The 20,141-nt window shown below is 42.6% G+C and overlaps 1 protein-coding gene across 3 annotated transcripts in view; it reads left to right on the top strand.

Moving 5' to 3' along the window:
• FH (fumarate hydratase) overlaps positions 1–20,141 on the top strand; it is a 44,666-nt gene that overhangs the window by 11,894 nt on the left and 12,631 nt on the right. For 2 of the 3 annotated variants that reach the window (XM_050937738.1, XM_050937740.1), the window contains 5 exons: positions 4,793–4,927; positions 9,457–9,567; positions 10,756–10,932; positions 15,052–15,234; positions 16,564–16,729. In XM_050937738.1, the coding sequence (XP_050793695.1) occupies positions 4,793–4,927; positions 9,457–9,567; positions 10,756–10,932; positions 15,052–15,234; positions 16,564–16,729 (772 nt within the window). Of the gene's footprint in view, positions 1–2,113; positions 2,246–4,792; positions 4,928–9,456; positions 9,568–10,755; positions 10,933–15,051; positions 15,235–16,563; positions 16,730–20,141 lie in introns of those variants that run through there. The other variant, XM_050937739.1, reaches the window with a different exon arrangement.

Below are 20,141 nucleotides of genomic sequence, written 5' to 3'. Positions count from 1 at the left end.
AAGCTTACAAATGGCCAAAGGCACATTCGACTACCATGTGGCACCTGCTCAGCTTGTTGTTAAAATGCTCCTTGCTGTTGTCCAGGTGCCTTGTGTAAGGTTTCATGAGCCAGGGCTGTAAGGGGTAAACAGGGTCTCCCAGGATTACTACTGGCATTTCCACATCCCCCACTGTGATCTTGTCATCTGGAAAGAAAAGTCCCCATCTGCAGCTTTCTGTACAGGCCACTGTTCCTGAAGATGCATGTCTCATGCACCTTTCCAGACCAGCCTGCACTGATGTCCGTGAAACGGCCCCAGTGATCCACAAGCACCTGCAACACCATGGAGAAGTATCCCTTCCATTTGATATATTCAGAGGCAAGGTGGTCTGGCGCTAAAATTGGAATGCATTTGCCTTCAATTGCCCCATCACAGTTAGGGAAACCCATCTCTGCAAAGTCATCCGCTATTTCATGCACATTTCCTAGAGTCGCAGTCCTCTGCAGCAGGATGCGATTTATTGCCCTGCACACTTGGAGTAATACAACCCTAACAGTGGACTTTCCTACTCCAAATTGATTTGCGACTGACCAGTAGCAGTCTGGATTCACCAACTTCCACACAGCAATTGCAACATGCTTCTCTACTGGAAGGGTAGCTCTCAATCTGGTGTCCTTGTGACACAGGTCGGGGGCCAGCTCAGCACATAGCTCCATGAAGATTGCTTTACGCATCCTGAAGTTCTGTACCCACTGATCGTCATCCCACACCTGCATGACAATGCGATCCCACCAATCAGTGCTTGTTTCCCTAGTCCAAAAGCAACAGTCCACCGTATGCAGCTTCTCTGTGAAAGCTCAAAGCACTGATAAGTTGCTACTGTCCATATCACGCTTGAGTGTCTGTGATTCATTCTCTGCTAACTTTGCAAGTAACTCAGAGTAATTGTGCTGCCATGCGTAATGTCTTCACAACAGCTAACAGTGCATAAGAGAGAAGTGCAAGATCCATCCTCTCTCACTGCAGATGCTTGCGCGCACTGCAAAAGAATGACAGTTGAAAAAATGGCACAAAAGGAAACCAGAGATCTTTGGAGGGGTGGGACACAAAGCGGTGCATGATGGTACATTTTGCACATCCCAGGATGTGCTGCACTCCGTTTCCACGTTCCCACAACACCCAATGATGGATGTTGCCAGGCACTGTGGGATACATACCCACAGTCCATTGCTCTGACTGTTGACAAAGGTGCCCCAAATGTGGACATGATCTGTCAACAGAGGGAGCAAAGGTAGACAAGCTTTGGCAACTGCTTTTGTCGATTTTTTTTTTTTTTTTTTTTTTTTCCCCTTGGCAACATTAGTTGGATCAAAAAAAACTTGTCAGTGTAGACAAGCCTTAAATGTCTACACTACAACTTTGCTCCCACTGATGTAAGTCACCCCCTACACCGACCTAATAACTCCACCTCCATGAGAGGTGTGGCACTTAGATCGATGTAGTTAGGGCAATGCAGTGTCTGTGTAGACATTGTGTTTCTTATATCACTGTTGGCTGTGAGCCCTGCATGGGGTGGGGAGGTGCTCCAGCTGTCAGTGCCTCACAGTGCCCCACACAGATAAGTCGGCGTAATGTGGACGTGAACCACTGCAGTAATTACTGTGGTGCCTGTACATTGACCTAACTTAAGTTGACTTAATTTTGTAGATCAGACAAGGTGTAAATCAGCAAGCAGAAAATCTTGATTTAAATAATGGATTTTAATCTTGTTTTATGTTTGCACTTTTTAGTTATTTTTATTAAAGAAATTACACTTTTAGATAAGCAATTATATAGCTTCACACATGTATCCAGATTCTTAAATTTTATAATTGCATTATCTTAGAAAATGGTGGATGATTCATTTCTTATTTACTGGATTTTTTTTTCTTGTGATTTGTGTAAAGCTTGCATTTGGATGGAAATTGGAAATCCATTAAGAATACACAAACAGTATTTAAAAAATGTTTTGGTAGTTAACTAAAACTACCTTAAATGTGCTGTGTATATATAAACACTTTTTCTTATCAAAACATCTTACATTTAAAATTAACTGATTTATTAAACATAGGAAATATTAACTGTAGTCAATTGATTTTTTTTTTTCTAGTCATCGTTTCCTTCAGGACCCTTTCACATCTCATTTTTATTCATAGATTAGAAGAGGAAAACAGCTTTTGTGCTTTTACAACTCCCCATCAGTTTCTCAATTTTGAATGAACTAGTAATTGAACTAAACTAGCTGAATAAACTGCAATGAAGAAAGTATTCTGTCCTTTCCTGCAGGGAAGGCTATTTGCTGTCAAAAGCTGGTTTAGCATTTCAGGAAACTCTGGTTGGACATGCTTAGCCAGTGACTTCCACCAGTTTGTTGGTTTGATTTTCTTTAATACAGTAAATGTACTGCTTGAGTATTGTTATTTAAGTTAAATGATTTTAATATAGTAAATCTAAACCTTGATATATGTTGGTCATAATTTCAAATTTAGTTTAAAATAGGTTTATTTTTAATAATCTATGTGATTTATTTAAATAAATAAATAGCATTTCTGGTTTTGGTTTTTTTTTTAATTTATTTTTATCCATCCTGTTACAAATCACCCCAGACATGCTTTGTTATATCGTTTCAAAGAAGGTTGTTTGGCTCCATTATGCCACAGCAGGACTGTAGGAAGAGCTATAGTGGGGAGTGGGATCAGGACCTTCAGTTCTAAGTAGTAGCATGCAGAAGGATAAACTGAACATATATATATTGTGTGTGTGTGTGCATTTATATGTGTTGTATACACAATGTGTATATAACCTGTGAAATTCACTGTAACAGGATGCAGTCACATAGTGGACTTCTTAAAAACATTTGCATTGCTTTAGGTGATGCCATTTGTAGTTATACAAACATTAGGTTAATCCAGATTAACTCAGGAAGAAATTCTTTATCCCACCTCTTACAGATTTGCATAACTGAGTGTGCAAAATCGGGCTTTTTGTCTGTCTGAAGGATCTGCTGGATAAAGGGTACTGACTTGATGGACCAATAGTCTGGTTGGTTATGGTGATACTTATATTTTGGAACACAGGAAAAACTTAGTCTTTGAATTGTTGAAGGCTGTTTGTTTGTCAAAAATGATAGAGTTAAAGACTGGATGACACTTAAGTCAAAGAAATTAATCCTTCAGTTATGATTTCATAAAAACACTGTTTTATTTGTGAAACATGCATTCTGATATTTGTGATGGTTCATAGGTCAGTAGCCTGTTGGCTGTGGTCAGTCCTAGCTGTTCGTTATTTTAATTTTCCCCATTCTTGACACTGGAACTTTGCAAGTTTTGAGAAATAAGTTCTGCCCCAGTGGAACTTAGTTTTTTTATTTATCTAAAGGCCATTTAGTTAAAATTATTTTACATCTTTGAGTATATCTGTTTCTGGTGACTAGCTGTTGGTATAGTGATGATTTCAGTATTAGATCTATATTCATTTCCATCTATTTGTCTCATGGGGACAAAGTTTCAAATTTGGCTGCTTCAGTGAGGTGCCCAAATAACGCACCTGGGTATTTAAGGAAGCAAATACCAGTTACAAATGCTTCAGAGTTGATTTGAATATCAGTGCCTGGCGTGTGTATCAGTACAAAGGGTAAGTTTAGTCACTGTCCAAGTGAAGCGTTGGCTGTAGTAAGACAAAATATAGAAAATGTTCAGCAGGTGATAGATCGAGTGTATGTGAATGATCTAGGCAACTAGAGTAAGATAAAGAAAACGAAGATGAACTAGATTATAGTTAAAGTAAGAAGCATGAGTCTTCTTTTACATTGTCCTCAATAAAGGATTCCTTTTTTTCCCCCTATGGCCAAATAAGAAGGCAAGCCTTATTGATTGAAGAGGATGGATGGTGCTTCTTTCAGAGAAAATTCCAGCTGTTCCTAGCTGAGAGATAGGAGGGCAAATTATGCCCTGCTTTACCTGGTGGAATCCCATGTAGTTTTGGTCATCTGACCAAAATTGAACGTTTTAAAAAAAAAAACAAAACAAAAAAACAACCTTTTTAACTCTTCAATATACAAATAGGTCAACTAAAATGTATTTGCTCCTAGCTATATAAAATATTGTAACAGGAGTATATCACATGCGTTGAATGTTGTATGAAAACTTTATTATGGACATTTTCCTCTTACTGAACAACTACTATTGTTAACAATAACAACATGCCTGGTATCCTAGGGCTTCAGTAAAAATGGACTGTCTTATCCCAAGCAACGTTAATTTTTAGACTGAGTTTTCTCTAAACACATGTCACATACAGAGATCTGGATTTTGTACTTTCAGCTTTTTAATTGAAGCCAGCAGGATAGGTGATTATGCTTTGTTAGGTGAATTGGTAATTTGTTGACTAGAAGCAGATGTGTTCGTGACTTGAAAGAAACTGAATGCTTCATAAGGATGAATTATTCCATACAACAGGCAGGAGAAGATTTGTCTCTCTCAAACCACTTACTGCTGGCTGACCATGATCCAGTACTGAATTATGTATTAACCATATTAACACTTGTGACTCTTCTCTAGTGCAGTGAAGAGTGCTTCAAAACAAGAAAAATATTAAAAAATGGAAAGCCCTGGGATGCAATGTTAAAATTTATTTCATGGCCATCTGTGTGTCTGTAGCATTTTCTCCCTTCATTTGTGGGGTTATCTTGTATCGTCTTACTAGGTATGAGGCATTTATTTTCTTTCTAAAGAAATTTGCTTACATGTATTTTTTTTTTTCCCCTCCTCAGGCTAGTCAAGACTCTTTTAGAATAGAATATGATACCTTTGGTGAACTAAAGGTCCCAAATGACAAGTATTACGGTGCCCAAACTGTGAGATCTACAATGAACTTTAAGATAGGTGGTGTTAGCGAGAGGATGCCAGTAAGTAACTTGAATCTATGTTGATTTTTATTTTTTACAGTATAAACTCATTTAAACATAAGAATAAGTCTGTGTTCCTTATAGTGTTGCTAGGAACTTGTTAGGAATACAAGATTAACAGTACTTTTCAATTATGATTGGAAGGCTCAATCCTCATGTCAAGGTCTTGTTCGTGTTTGAGTGATTGCACATGTCTATACTACAGTAGGTGTGTGCACGCCTCATGCACAGATGTTGGAGATGTTTTCCCTTCAGTGGTACCTGTCAGGATGGCTCAAGTGCCCCTACTGCTGCACACCACTCTGTGCTGGTATAAGAGGGCAGAGCCACCCTGAGCCCAGTCACTTCCTCCTTACTGCGAGTAATGATTGTCAGAGCGATCTCAGACTTGTTAACTCAAGGGCTTCCCTCACTTGTTGTAAATAGTTGCAGTTAATTATTGTTAGTTGTTCGAATTTTGCTCAAGTATATTAGTGTTAGGTTTCTGTTTTTGTGTTCTTTGGGACTGTTTCTTTTCTTTCAGTACTACGCTCCATACTGGAATGATGCCGTGCTTCCCAGGCATTAAGTCTTGCAGGACATATTCAAAGCCCTTGCCAATCAGTAAACCTCATCTGACCTGCCTGAAGTGTTTAGGTGAGGCCCATGTTAATGACAAGTGTCATTTGCAAGGGCTTCAAACCCCGCTTGAAAAAGGATAGAGCAACAAGGCTTAAGTGCTTGCTTATGGAAGCAGTACTTGGACTCCTAGCCGAGTCATGTCATGGGAAGAGCATCCCAACTATTCTAGTGTCATATGGAGTGCTCCAGCAGATGTATTTTTGTCTCATTGATCCTGATCCCCAGTACTGAAGAAGAAAACCAGACATTCCTTGGACGCAGGGCTTTGTTCATCAACCTTGGTATTGAAGCTAGAGGCAAGTGTGTGGCAGAGAGAGCCGCAGCAGAAGCCTCGCCTCCGAAGAGGGGTTTGCTGCCTCCAGCCTTGATGGACTTGGCACAGGGTCTGTCCTCTGAGAGAGATGTTTAAGGAACCAACAGTCGATGCTGCTCCCATCGACTCCAGAGGCATAAGCTGCCGCAAGAAACTTGCTTAGTCTCTCGGTATCAGTTTCCTCAGCACTGGAAACCATCCAACCAGTTCCTGGTCCTGCAGCTCACCTCTCACTGCACCGAAAGCCCCCAATACCACTATCTAGACTTCCTCCCAAATCCGTTTTATCTAGAGGGAAATCTCTCATGATTTTTCTTGTACTGCTATCCCCGGGTTCAGAATAACTTTGATCCAGTACTGTCTGCATCAGCGCCTCCATTATCGGAAGCCTCTGACTCCTTGTTCACTGACTTGGACACGTGGGCACTTACCCTCCTTCAAGATCATCAGGTCCGTGGACACTGCAGCAGCCCCAGTGTTGGCCTTTTCCTAAGTGGCAATGGTCCTGACAAGGATGGGTTCCGGGTGCATACCAGAGACCACTCTGGGCTCCCTGGAGTGTGTCTCCTTTACCCAGGACCTCACCTCAACCGTCTTGACAATCATGGGGAGCTCATTGGACACAATAGTACTGCGAACATCATTCATAAATACCTGACATTGAGTCAGGCACCAGGCACCGTGAGCATTGATGTCCAGTACTATGATTGGTCACAGTCAACTAGGTCCTTCTTGAGTAGCTTTTCCACTATAGAGTGTGGAGTTGCCACCAATTGCATCCTTGTCTTCGCACCAGACAAAGCTATTGATTCAATGAGAGATTCGTCTCCTCTGGAAGACCACAGAGCTCCCCAAGGTCTCATGAAAAGAGTGGCCTCTGTGCTTGGCATCCAGGCAGAAGAAGTACATCAGAGTTCTCACAAGTTGATGGACATGCTAGTGTCTGGCACCCCAGTTAAGGTTTCTCTGCCAATTAATGGAGCAGTAATGGAGCCGGTCAAGACTCTTTTTTGGCACCCACAGCAAAATGAGCTGAGAGAGAAGATACTTCCTTCCCTCTAAGGGGTATAAATGTTTTTACACTCACCCCTCTTCGGATTATCTTGTAATGGCAGCCACCAATGGGCGGGAAACACAGGAACAACAAGCCTCCATGCCTAAGAACAAGGACTCAAAAAGGCCTGACTTGTTTTGTCACAGACTTCATTGCTCGGGGGCCTGCAGCTAAGGATTGCATGCCAACGTGCACTTCTGAGTTGATACAACTGCATGCTCTGAGAGAACATTTCTAAATTCAGGGACAAATTACCAGAGGATTCCAAGCAAGAGTTCTCAGTAATGGTGGAGGAGGGTAAACTGGTCACCTGCACTGCCTTCCAGGATCTAGTGCAGATTCGGTGGCTTGAACCATGGCATCATTGCTATGAAAAGGTGTTTATGATTACAGTCTTCGGGACAACTTGCTGAAGTCCAACAGACCATATAGGATGGGGTGGGCAAACTTTTTGGCCTGAGGGCCGCATCTGGGTGGGGAAATTGCATGCAGAGCCGTGAATATAGTGCTTGGGCAGGGACTTGGGGTGCGGAAGAGAGTGCAGGGTGTGTGGGGGGGGTGCGGTGTGCAGGAAGGGGCTCAGGGCAAGGGGTTGGGGCAGAGGAAGGGAGCAGGGTATACGAAGGGAGTTGGCGTGCAGGAGGGGGTGTGGGAGGAGGCTCAGGGCAGGAGTGTGGGAAGGGGCTTAGGGCAGGGGAGCATCAGGGGGCTTAGGGCAGGGGGTGGGGTGCAGGAGGGATGCAGGGTGCGGCAGAGAGCTCAGGGCAGTAGGTTGGGTGCAGGAGGGGTTTGAGATATGGGCTCCAGCCTGGTGCCACTTAACTTGAGTGGCTCCGGGGTGGCAGCGGTGCACACCTGAGCCAGGGCAGGCTGCCTGCCTGCCTGCCCTTGCCCTGTGCTGCTCCCAGAAGCAGCCAGCACCACGTCCCTGCGGCCCCTGGCTCAAGTACCAATTGTCTACATTTGTAAAGGAGCGACTTGGTCTTCAATTCACATCTTCACTTGCATTATCATTAGCTGTCATGCACTGACACTGACTGTGCCAGTTTCAGATGGGTGTTTTACAATCACTGTTCAGGTAGACTCTGAACACCCTTCCGTAGCTGTTTCTGGACCATCACAGTGGAATTGACATCTTCATTCAAAGAAGAAGAAAAGTTTATCTACCTTCCTGCAACTGTTGTTCTTTAAGCTGTGTTGCACATGTCCATTCCACGACCCTTCCTCCTTCCCTTCTCTGTTGGAGCACATCCAATCTGAAGGAACTGAAGGGGGTCGGAGGTGGCTCTGTGCACTTATACCAGCTTGTAGTGGTGTCCAGCAACGGGGGGTACTGGAGCCATCCCAACAGGTACCACTGAGGGGAAAATATCTCCAACATCTGTGCATAAGGAATACACACACCTACAGTGGAATGGATATGGGCAACATATCTTGAAAAACAACAGTAACAGAAAGATAGATAACTGTTTTTCTTCCATGGAGTGAACTGTTGAATCATTGGCCTGCCCATAAAGAAATTACTGAAAAGCTATGTTAAACCATTTTTAGTGATTTTTATTGTGATACTTACCTCTGAGGATTTTTTAATAGCAAGTTTGAGTAGAAGACTGTGGTTTTAGTTTTGCTGCAAATTTGTGGTATAGATTCTAAGCTTCATATAAGGCAGCAGTTCTCAAACTGTGGGTTGGGACCCCAAAGTGGGTTGGGACCCTCTTTGAATGGGGTTGCCAGGGCTGGCTTAGACTTGCTGGAGTCCAGGGCAGAAGCCCAAGCCCCAGGGCCAAAGTCAAAGCCCGAGGGCTTCAGCCTTGGGTGGCAGGGCTCAGGTTGCAGGACCCCTGACTAGGGGCTGAAGCCCTTGAGCTTCAGCTTTGGTCCCCCTGCCTAGAGTGATGGGGCTCAGGCTTTGCCCCCTGGGCAGTGGGGCTTGGGCAGGCTTAAGCTTCAGTCCCCCTCCTGAGGTCATGAAGTAATTTTTGTTGTCAGAAGGGGGTTGTGGTGCAGTGAAGTTTGAGAACCCTGATATAAGGTAAACAGAATTATGGACAGTACAAGTTAACTTTATTAGAGAGTTAGTCACTAAATAAAATGAAGCTCTTGTCCTTAGTGTAAGTTGCCTCATTTTCTCTGCAACTGGACAAATTGAAACAATATAGTGCTAGGGTACCCACAGTTTTCCAGGTATATATTTGCATATACTTTGAAGTGAAACCTGTAATAAGATCCATCTCCAAGAAGGCAACTGACTTTCTGATCTGTAGGTGTGTGTGTCACTTCACGACACACAATATACCAAAACAGACTTAAGTACTAAGGAAAAAGAATTGCAAAGTACTTCTTTACAATTTTTTTTCTGCACTGCTTGGTCAGACTTTATTTCAATGGATGTGTTAGCCATACAGCATACATTGTCCTGTGGACTACCTGATTGCCTTCTTGCTAGATTTAGCTTTAGAAGGAGTTATACGAACCTTGTGACTTCCTGTATTTTCTATACCTAAAACATTCACATCTTTAAATGTATTTTTGAAATTTCAGGTTCAAGTTATAAGAGCTTTTGGCATCTTGAAACGAGCAGCTGCTGAAGTAAATCAGGATTATGGTCTTGATCCGAAGATTGCTAATGCCATTATAAAGGCAGCAGATGAGGTAGGAAGAAAGTGTTCAAAACATCAGGACTATACATCAAATTATTTCAGTGTAAAATAGCTTTCCATAGGAACAGATGATTCTGAAAAAATGCGTGGATTCCAAAGACAGAAGGGACCACTGAGATAATCTAGCTTGACCTCCTAAATAACACAGGCCTCAAACATTCCCCAAAATAATTTCAATAATTCCCCAAAACTATCCAGTCTTGATTTTCAAATTGCCAGTGATGGAGAATCCACTATGACCCTTGGTAAATTGTTCCAATGGATATTTACCCTCACAGTTAAAAATGTGCACCTTATTTCCAGTCCGAATTTGTCTAGCTTCAACTTCTAGCCATTGGATAGTTTTACCTTTGTCTGGTAGTCTGAAGAGCCTATTATCAAATATTTGTTCTGTGTGTAGGCACTTATAGACTGTAATCATCCTTAACCTTCTCTTTAAGATAAATAGATTAAGCTCCTTTAAAGCCTGTTTTCTAATCCTTTAATTATTCTTGTGGATCTACTTTGAACCCTCTCCAATTTATCAACATCTTTTGCTTCCTGAATTGATACGGTAAAGTATCAGTATTGGCAAATGGTTTTCTTTAGCCACCTGTCTGACAGAAAGGAGATGCTTTAGTTAGCAAGTGACAGTTGATACCATGCTACTGATGTTGGGTCTATTGTTCATAGTATGCCTGATTCTTTCCCTGTATAGGGCCATATCACTAGGCCTCGAGGTTTCAGTGGAAGCAAGCAGCACAGGATCACTTGTATTGGAGCTGGATGACTGCTTTTCTGGCTTGATGCCAGTCTAGAGAACTAGAAACTGACTGACTTCCAAATGCCTCCTATCCAAATTATATGCTCAACCTGGAATGGGCGAGCTCATGTAGAGGGACTGCACAGCCATGGAGCTTGATCTCTCTAGGAACAACTGCATATCAGTATTTTGGAGATGATGGTCCGGAACATGCTAAGCACCACCTGTGACCCCAGGAGTGTGTTCAGTTCAAATGGGCAGTCAGGCCTCCAAGAGTGAATCCTGTGATAGTCTCACTAATTTCTGAATTGGGTAGTAGCTGATCAGATTTTCCTATAGTGAGGGTTGCCCTGTTTGCTGCTAACCTTAACAAATATCTGGGGAAGGAAGCTCTGGTTGTATGGTTACAGAAATTAACATATTCTTATTTTTCTATAGGTATCTGAAGGTAAATTAAATGATCACTTTCCTTTGGTGGTGTGGCAGACTGGATCTGGAACACAGACCAACATGAATGTAAACGAAGTCATAAGCAATAGAGCCATTGAAATAATGGGAGGTAAACTTGGAAGCAAGGAGCCAGTGCATCCTAATGATCATGTTAATAAAAGCCAGGTCATTATACACATTTTCAAATATGGTTGGGGGGTTGTTTTGCAAAAAGTAAACCTTTCAGGTTGTGGTTCTTACTATAAAAATCCGAAAATTCTTCTGAGGTACTGTTTGTTTTTATTTTTGTGTATTTGATATACAAATGAGTTGTTCAGGTCTGAAATTTTAGACCTATTCTTTAAAGCTTTTATTGAATTAAGTGGTGAATTAGCTGGATGTTAAATTACTGCTTGTTTATACTTACAAAAACAGAATCCCTGCTCTGTACATTTTGTTTTTTCCTTGTATCCACTTTACTACCACCATATTCTGCACAATGTAGAATTTGCTCAGGATTAATGTTCTGTGCAGAATTTATTTTTTCCTGCAGAATTGGTGCTGCAGAGCTGCTGGGCGCCATGAGGGGCCACTAGACCCAGCAGATCCCAGCTCAGAAGGCACCAGTGTGGGAGGCGCAGGTGGGCTGCGGTTCCCAGGTTTGCTGGTCCCACTTAGTCACATGGTGTAGCTGGGTCCCCTCCCTGTGTGGCAGCCGCCAAAGCCCATGAGCTGCGCCCTGCGGGGAGAGCCAGGAGCAACAGCTGGGAGTTGCGGGGGGGAGGAGGACCTGCTGCTTTCTGGGAGGGGAGACTGAGGGTAAGGAGAAGGCCTGCTGTGGGGAGAGTGTGACTTGAGCTGTTCCAGGGGCAGTTGAACTTTTATATCATCGCCCCCAACTAACAGCAGGTACAGGTGGTCTCTGCCCAGTGGGACAGTAACTAAGCTGTGTGAGCAGAGCCCGCAGCTGGCCTCTGGAGGAGAGAGGGGTGTGGGTGTCTAGCTCCATGGCTGGGCTCTGGAGAGAAGGAGAGTGCAGCTGTGTCATAAACAAATAGTAGGAGTTAATAGAACAGAAATACTTTATATCTCTTTTGCCTGTAAAGGGTTAACAAGATCAGTGAGCCTGGCTGTCACCTGACCAGAGGACCAATCAGAGGACAGGATACTTTCAAATCTTGAGGGAGGGAAGTTTTGTGTGTGCTGTTAGTGTTTGGTGGTTGTTCACTCTGGGGGCTCAGAGGGACCAGACATGCAACCAGGTTTCTCTCCAATCTCTTTGATACAGTCTCTTATATGTGCAGAATAGTGAGTACTAGGTAGATAAGGCAAGTTAGGCTTATGTTTGTTTTCTTTATTTGCAAATGTGTATTTGGCTGGAAGGATTTTAATTTGTACTTGTATACTTAGACTGGGAGGGTATTCTCAGTGTCTATAGCTGAAAGACCCTGTAACATATTCCATCTTAAATTTACAAAGATAATTTTTACTGTTTTTTCTTTCTTTAATTAAAAGCTTTTCTTGTTTAAGAACCTGATTGTTTTTTTATTCTGGTGAGACCCCAGGAGACTGGGTCTGGATCCACCAGGGAATTGGTGGGGAGAAAGGAGGGAAGGAGGAGAGAGAGGTTAATTTCTCTCTGTGTTAAGATTACTTTCTCTCTCAGGGAGAGTCTGGGAGGGGGAGAGAGAAGGAGAGGGGAAGGTGAATTTTCCTCTCTGTTAAGATTCAAGGAGTTTGAATCACAGTGATCTTCCAGGGTAACCCAGGGAGGGGAAGCCTGGGAGAGGCAACGGTGAGGGAAAGGGTTTACTTTCCTTGTGTTAAGATCCAGAGGGACTGGGTCTTGGGGGTCCCCGGGCAAGGTTTTGGGGGGACCAGAGTGTACCAGGCACTGGAATTCCTGGTTGGTGGCAGCGCTACAGGTACTAAGCTGGTAATTGAGCTTAGAGGAATTCATGCTGGTACCCCATCTTTTGGATGCTAAGGTTCAGAGTGGGGAATTATACCATGACAGGCTGTCTGGGCCTGGTGGTCCCGTGCAGCCCTCTCCAGCACTCCCCAAATACCCCCCCAGTACACACGTCCCTCCAGCACCCTCCAACTGTACCTCTCACCCAGTTCCCTTCCCTTCCCTCTCTCTCCCACCCACCTGCTAGTATCCTCTATTTGGGAACTTGAAATATGGTAATCCTACAGGGGCAGGACAAAAAAGGAATTGACTAAAAGAACAGAGGGGCAGAGTTTTCCCCCAAGATGTGCCTAGCTGGCATGTGTGCCACCCCCAGATTGAGGTGCCTGACAAAAGCATAACAGAGAAACAGAAAGTGGGTTGTTGCAGAGGTTTCTTTAACTTTCTATTTTTGGGGGAATCTTTTTTGTTGTCCATATTGTTAGACATATTTGCAATAGGTATTTTGAAATTAATTACCAAAATAATTGAAACTGGTGTGATTATATTGTAGTCTTTTGACAAAATATGCAGAATTTTTCAGAATTTTAAAATATTGGTTTTTTTAATTATTTTTTGGCATAGAATTGTCCTAGGAGTAATATTCAAAGATTCTGTGTCATACCTGCTTTCAAGCAAGGATAAACTCTGTTGGGCAAATGTTTTTTTGACTTGTCTACACTTTAGGGACCAGCAGCAGTGCAATTACTTAGATTGCTAGCCACCAATGGCTCAGTCAGGGCTATAGACAATCTGAAGTGATCTTCTCTGTGGCACTCCCAGTAGAAAAGGTCTGGAAGGGAACAGAAATAAACTATTCGTATCCCTTAAGTCTAGGGTTGAGCTGTTGTGCATGTTGCATCTTTTCTGTTGATTATAGATATAGGGCTTGAACATCCAGGGTTGTCAAATTTTGTGAGCTTTCACATGCAGCTATGCTTGAATAATGATTAACTGCAATCAAGTTGCTAGCTATTTTGCAGTTGCTTGTGAACTAAACTCTTAAGTCTATGGGTCAGTAATTTGATGTCACTCATGCTTTGTCCAAGCACATTAGGTTAAATTCCTTGGCCATCAAAAAGTTGTCGTCCCTTTTTCAGTTGCTGTGTTGGGTGTAGCTAAGCTAGCTCCTTTGAGAGTTAAATGTAATAGTGTAATCGATTGACAAAAATGATCAAAGTGTTGCTGTCTTACTGATTTTTTTTGTTTATAATATTTCTTCTACCTGTAAGTTCTTACATTGGGGTTTGACAGCTGCTGCAGTAGAAGAGTCTAACTGTAGACTTACAGCAGTCAACTGTATGTAGATATTATAGAGCTCCATTACATGGTACTTCCTCTCCATTCTTATACTTTGGAGCAATGAAATAATTAACAGTGTTGACATTTGACGTATAGTAGTTGACATCTGAGTTAGAAGCAGTGAAAGGAATGGATCAGTTCATATGTCAGAGCTGTTTTAGGCCATCTGCACACTGAAGCTGCTTTGGTTACACTTTGTTTCCCATTTTGAAGGTTTTCTTGACAATGGTTGCAGCTAGAGACTCCTTTTAAATGAAAGCTGATACTCAGGAGAACAACAGAGTGGTGTGTCTGTTGCCTCTTTCCCCAATGAACTAGTTCTGCAGGTACACCCCATACTTTGGGAAACTGTTGTCATAAGAATACAGATTGAGGTTTTTTTTTTAAAGTCACTGATATAATTTTTAGTCAGTTCATTGCACTTTTTACATCTTCTATACTAGTTTAAACTACTACAGTAATTCTTTCGATTTCTCAATTAACTTTTATTTGTGAACCATATTTAATAGCCACTTAATACATTTTGCACTTCTTCCTTTTTTTAATAAGGAACTTCTTGGATGGTCTTGTGGTTAAGGCACAGAACTGAGATTTGGGAGGTCTGGGTTCTTTCTTGTTTTTTGTCACAGGCTGACTTTTTTGATCTTAAACACATCACTTAATTTCTCTGTGCCCCAATTCCTCATGTGTAAATGAGGTTACTACTTTCTGACTTCATGGAGGTTTTGAAGGTAAATCCACTAAAGTGTAAACCTACTACAGGTCTGTCGCGTCTTACACACATTTAACACACACAATTTTAGCTTTACGTAGTCGGCAAAAACAAAAACAAGAGACAAATAGCCATTTTAATACTGTACCTGTAGTACGGGCAATTCCGGCCGCCATTACACTCAATGTAATTTTGACTATATGCGATTTTTGCTTTATGCGCTGACTGCGGAATGTAACCCCAGCGTAAGATGTGACAGACCTGTATATGAACCACTCAGGTACTATAATGAACATTAGAGAAAAGCCTGTAAATAATAAGACTTGAACTTCCTTCACAGAGCTCAAATGATACGTTCCCAACCGCAATGCATATTGCTGCTGCACAAGAAGTTAATGAAGTGTTGTTACCTGGACTACAGAAGCTACAAGATGCACTTGAAGCAAAATCCAAAGAATTTTCACAGATCATAAAAATAGGGCGCACTCATACACAGGATGCTGTTCCACTTACTCTTGGACAGGTATAAAACACTAAGCAATATAACCTTGTACAAAAATGTTATCCATTTGTTGGAGCATTATTGTAAATTAATGGAGGTAATTGTTAATTTACGTCATGGCACAACTTTGCTCAGCAATTGAAGACAAAGTATTGAAGGTCAACAGAATCTTGGTTGACAATATTTTATTATAGGTTCATATTTACTGAAAATTTAATGCACAACATTTCTTGTGTGTTTTGCATGCAGAGCTTCAAGAATTTTCTTTGACCGGTGTGTGTTCTTTTAACCAGTGGATTCAAAGGAAAAAAAATCACTTTGAGTAGACTATATCAAGACTGCACAAGTAAACGTAAAATATATTTAAAATGATGAAAGTAGACTGTCATTTGAGTATTACATATGCTTTCTTTTTAGCCAGATGACCAACATTCTTGAAGGAGTTTGGTGGCTGGATAACTCATTAATGCAAATATAACACTATCTGCAAATATTCAAACTGAAAACAGTGCAAATCTTTTTTTAATGTTTATGGTGGTAATAATAATAATATGTTCAGACAAGTGATTTTTTTTTCTGTCGATGGTATCCCTTAATGGGAACAATGTCAAGCTAAAAATTGTGTTAGCAGTTATTTCTGTTGCAGTAGGATTCAAAGGGTCCAGTCAGGTTTAGGCCTTATTCTGTAAATTCATAGAAAGACTGTTCCTACCCTGTACACTTTCAAAATCTGAGACTTTCTCTACACACAAAGGTTGTTAGTTTAAATGTGTTTTTGAACCAGTTTAAAGCTCTGCAGACCTCTGTATGGATGCTCCTTATTGGTTCAAGAATGGCTTATATTGATCTAGCTCAATTTGGTAAAGAATTGATTTATTATAAATTGAGATATAAGCCAGGTTTAAATCTATATGAATGTCCTCACAGCTTTTGTCCTGGCTGAAATAATTTTTTAAACCATTTTCAGTTAAACTGATTCAACTTTGTGTGGCAGCAAGTCCTAAAACTCCCTGATCTTGCTATCCGTACCTGTGTGGAATATGCTGACTCATTGCACACTCTGAGTTGATTGCAGGATCAGGGTCCATGATAAGCAACCTCAAAAAGGTGAAAGGAGAAGGAAAGAGACAATCTATATACAGATATGTGTTGGTTGGATCTCCACATTTAGGTGCAGAACTATTTCCAGTACATGAGCAGTCTGTTAACCTACTCTGTTTCATAGTCAAATTGGATAGAGACTATTGCTTAGAAGTTATTTTTAAATAAAAGTGTTACATGATGTTAAATTACAAAATACCAATTCTGTCACTAATTCTTGGTTTTCTGTCTTTTTTTTTCCTTTCGAAGGAATTCAGTGCTTATGTGCAACAAATTAAATATGGTGTGGCTAGGATTAAATCAGCCATGCCAAGAGTCTATGAGCTGGCAGCTGGTGGCACTGCAGTTGGTACAGGATTAAATACCAGGATTGGTTTTGCTGAGAAGGTTGCTGCTAAAGTGTCTTCACTGACAGGTAAGGATGACACAAAAGAAGAGATCCTTCTTCAAGTGATTTCATATGTGCATTCCATTCTTGGTGTCTGTGCACCCTGCATATGGCTGTCAAAAACTTTTTCCCTCAGCAGTACCCATTGGGTGGCTAGAGTTTCCCCTTTCGCCGTGTGCCACTGCATGCAGGTGTAGAGGACAGAGCCACCTCAGCCCCCCTCCTTTTCTTCTTACTGCCCAGAATGGTAATTGGAACCCTGTTCCAGACCAGAACATTTTTTTTCGTCCTCTCTCTCGAGTATAGTAGTGTATGTCATATAGTTAATAAATTTTAGTGGTTTAAAAGAAATTCAGACCGACTGTTTTTCCCATTTGAGGATTTTTTTTTTCTGCATATGGTACCCAGGTAACCAGGATTCAAGCCATGTGCTTCTCGCTTAAGGCCTATGCCAGTGAGTGATCCTCACAATAGCTGCCTGAAGTGCTTGGGTGAAGCACACGTTAAAGGCCAGTGCCACATTTGCAAGGAGTTCTAGCCTAGAGTGAAGAAGGGTGAGGAGGCTAGGCTGAAATTCCTGCCGATGGAGGCAACACTCAGGCTACTGTCAGACCTTTCCCAATTTGACTCTGTTGTGAGTGCTGCAGCTTTGGTGAGAAGCCATACTTCCAGCTTTAGTTGTATCCTGGCACCAATCTCCCTCACTCATACTGAGGAACAAATATGAGACTTACAAAGAAGCCCTGGTCGGGACAAGGTCCCTTCTAAGGTGGGCAAGAAGGTACTGGGTAGAGCACACCTAAAACCTCCTCCAAATCAGTGCCTAGATTGATGCAGTTGGCTCTGGTGCGGCAGAGAGCACTATAAACCCTGGTGCCAGAAGTGGCACTGTCATCATCTTCTGCACCTCAGGAGACTGTCTCAGTGCTAAATACCCTGGAGGCATTTGCGGCGGCAAAGAATCTGCTCTGCTTCTGAGTGCCGGTGTCACCATCATCCCAGGGGTCGGATCCCTCAGCACTATTGTCCTATCTGGAACCAGTAGTTCAACCTTTGGTACTGCAGCTGCCTGCTTCCCGCACAGATGGCCTTTTGGTACCATCCAAGGGGAAAGCCACAATGAGGATAATGCTGCACCCATCACCAGGTTCTTGGCACCAGTCTCTGGCACCCACTGGATCAGCTCCTCCGTGATCAAAGGAAAGGAAGTCTTCATCATTGGATTTGGAGGTGGGATTGTGCGTCTCACAAGCCAGAAGCTGGACCCTCAGTCTCCTCACAGATCCTCTCTTCCTACTGAAGGGTTGCAGCAGTAAGCTGGAACTGCCTTGTGAATGTGTCCAGGTCAGTGGCATCTTGAAACCCTTAGAGGTTTCTCCCACTTTCCAGATCTTTCCCTCACCATGCATACTCAGTCCGCTCATCTAAAAAGACAAAGTCTGCACACAAGAGGGCTCTGTCTAGAGTCCAGTACTGGGCCAACTACCGAGCATCAAGAAGTCATCACAGAGCCAGAGCAACAGCCTATAGAAAAGATTCTACCACCTCCAGTCTAGGCTTCCTCTTTGTTCTCTCCAGACAAAGTTTTTCTGTCAGCCAACTTCTCCTCCTCCTGATAATTTTAAAGTTTATCAGGAGCTGTTGAAGAGCATGGCTGAAGACTTGGGTGTACAGGCTGAGGAGGTCAGGGAGAGTCATCACATTGCCTGGTTGGCATTTTATCATGTTGGTCCGTCCAGGATGGCTCTGCCTATTAATGAGGCAATGCTAAAGCCTATAAAGGCTCTATGGCAGACTCCATCTTCATTGCATCCCACCTCAAAATGGGCAGAAAAAAATATTATATACCCTCCACAGGTTTTGAATTCCTTTATACTCACTCACTACTGGGCTCATTAATTGTGACAGCAGCTAATGAGAGAGAGCAACAGGGGCACCAGTCTACCATCCCCAAATCAAAAAATGCTAAAAGGCTGGTCTCATTTGGCAGAAAGATTTGACAGGTTTTACGGTTGCATATTGGTAACCAATAGACTCTGCTGGGGTGGTATGATTTTAATTTATGAGTTTCCATGGAGAAGTTCAGAGAGCTGCTTCTGGAGAATGCCAGCAGGAATTCTCTTCAGGGTCAATGAGGGCAGACTAGTTGCGAGAACATCACTATGCGCAGGGCCGAATACAGCAGACTTAGCAGCTAGAACCATGGCTTCCATGCTCACCATGGACATCATCCTGATTGCAGCCTTCTGGTCTTTCCTATGAAGTCCAAAATACAATTCAGGACTTGCCATTTGAAGGTCCTTCTCAATTCTCAGACCAGATGGACAGCAAGTTCCTTGAACTTAAGGACTCTAGTGCCACTCTTAAGTCCTTGGGCTTGTACACAGCTGCCCCAGCCAGAAAGCACTATTGGCCCCAGCAGATGCATCGGTATTCTGGTCCACCTCCTCAACAAGAGTTGTCCAAAAAGAGGTCATGAGGTTATAGGCATATGCATCCCCCTTCTGCTGTTTCCTACAGCTCCAGGACCTTCGAGACACCCAGGAAGTACAAAACATTAATTTTAATGGGCTGGTCAAGGTTGCCATACCAGTCTCCGTCTCTCCAGATCCAAACTCCCTCACCTTCACAAACCGTCTGTTGCACTTCCACAGTGCTTGATCCCAAATTACTTTGGACTAGTGGGTCTTGAACTCTGTAGAGGGTAGGATTGTATGCTCCAGTTTGCTTCTATTCTTCCCCCTCTCTCTTCTGAGACCATTCTCGTGAGGAGCCCCTCATTCATCTCTCTTCAGTTGGAAGCCATAGAGTGGGTTCCACGTGGTCTAAAAGGGAAGGGATTTTACTCCAGCTAGTACTCCCACCCCCGCCTTCACCTTTGGGATTACGTCTCATACCAATCTTAGACTTGCATCAACTCTGCAGATTCTTGAAAAACATATCATTCCGCGTGGTCAGCACAGCTTTTATTATTCCCTCCTTGGCTTGTGGAGACTGGTATGCTGCCCACAACTTAAAGGATGCCTACCTCCATGTGGCAATCGATCAAGCCCACAGGAAGTACCTCTGATGTCTGGTCATTCAAAATCATTACCAATTCGTTATACTACCTTTTGGCCTGTCAGCTGCACCCACTATGTTCACAAAAGTTAAGCAGTAGTAGCTGCATTCCTCCAAAGATCAGATGTTCGTGTTGATCTCCACCTGGAGAACTGCCTTTTCATGGGCTGGGTCCAAACTGCAAGGACATAGCAGTGTACCCTTGATTCAGTCAACTTTCAATGCCTTGGGACTATTAATGTAGAAAAGTCCCTCCTCTCCCCAGTCCAGAGGATAGTTTATAGGGGCAGTACTGGACTCATGACAAGCCAGCGCCATTCCTCCAAACTCCAGGTTCCAGGCAACTTGATCACTTGTTATAGGTTTGAAGTTTTACCCA

This window comes from Gopherus flavomarginatus, chromosome 2, assembly GCF_025201925.1.
Source record: "Gopherus flavomarginatus isolate rGopFla2 chromosome 2, rGopFla2.mat.asm, whole genome shotgun sequence".
NCBI lineage: Eukaryota > Metazoa > Chordata > Testudines > Testudinidae > Gopherus > Gopherus flavomarginatus.
The sequence above is the reverse complement of the archived record's forward strand: the minus strand, read 5'-3'. Positions and strand labels throughout refer to the sequence as shown.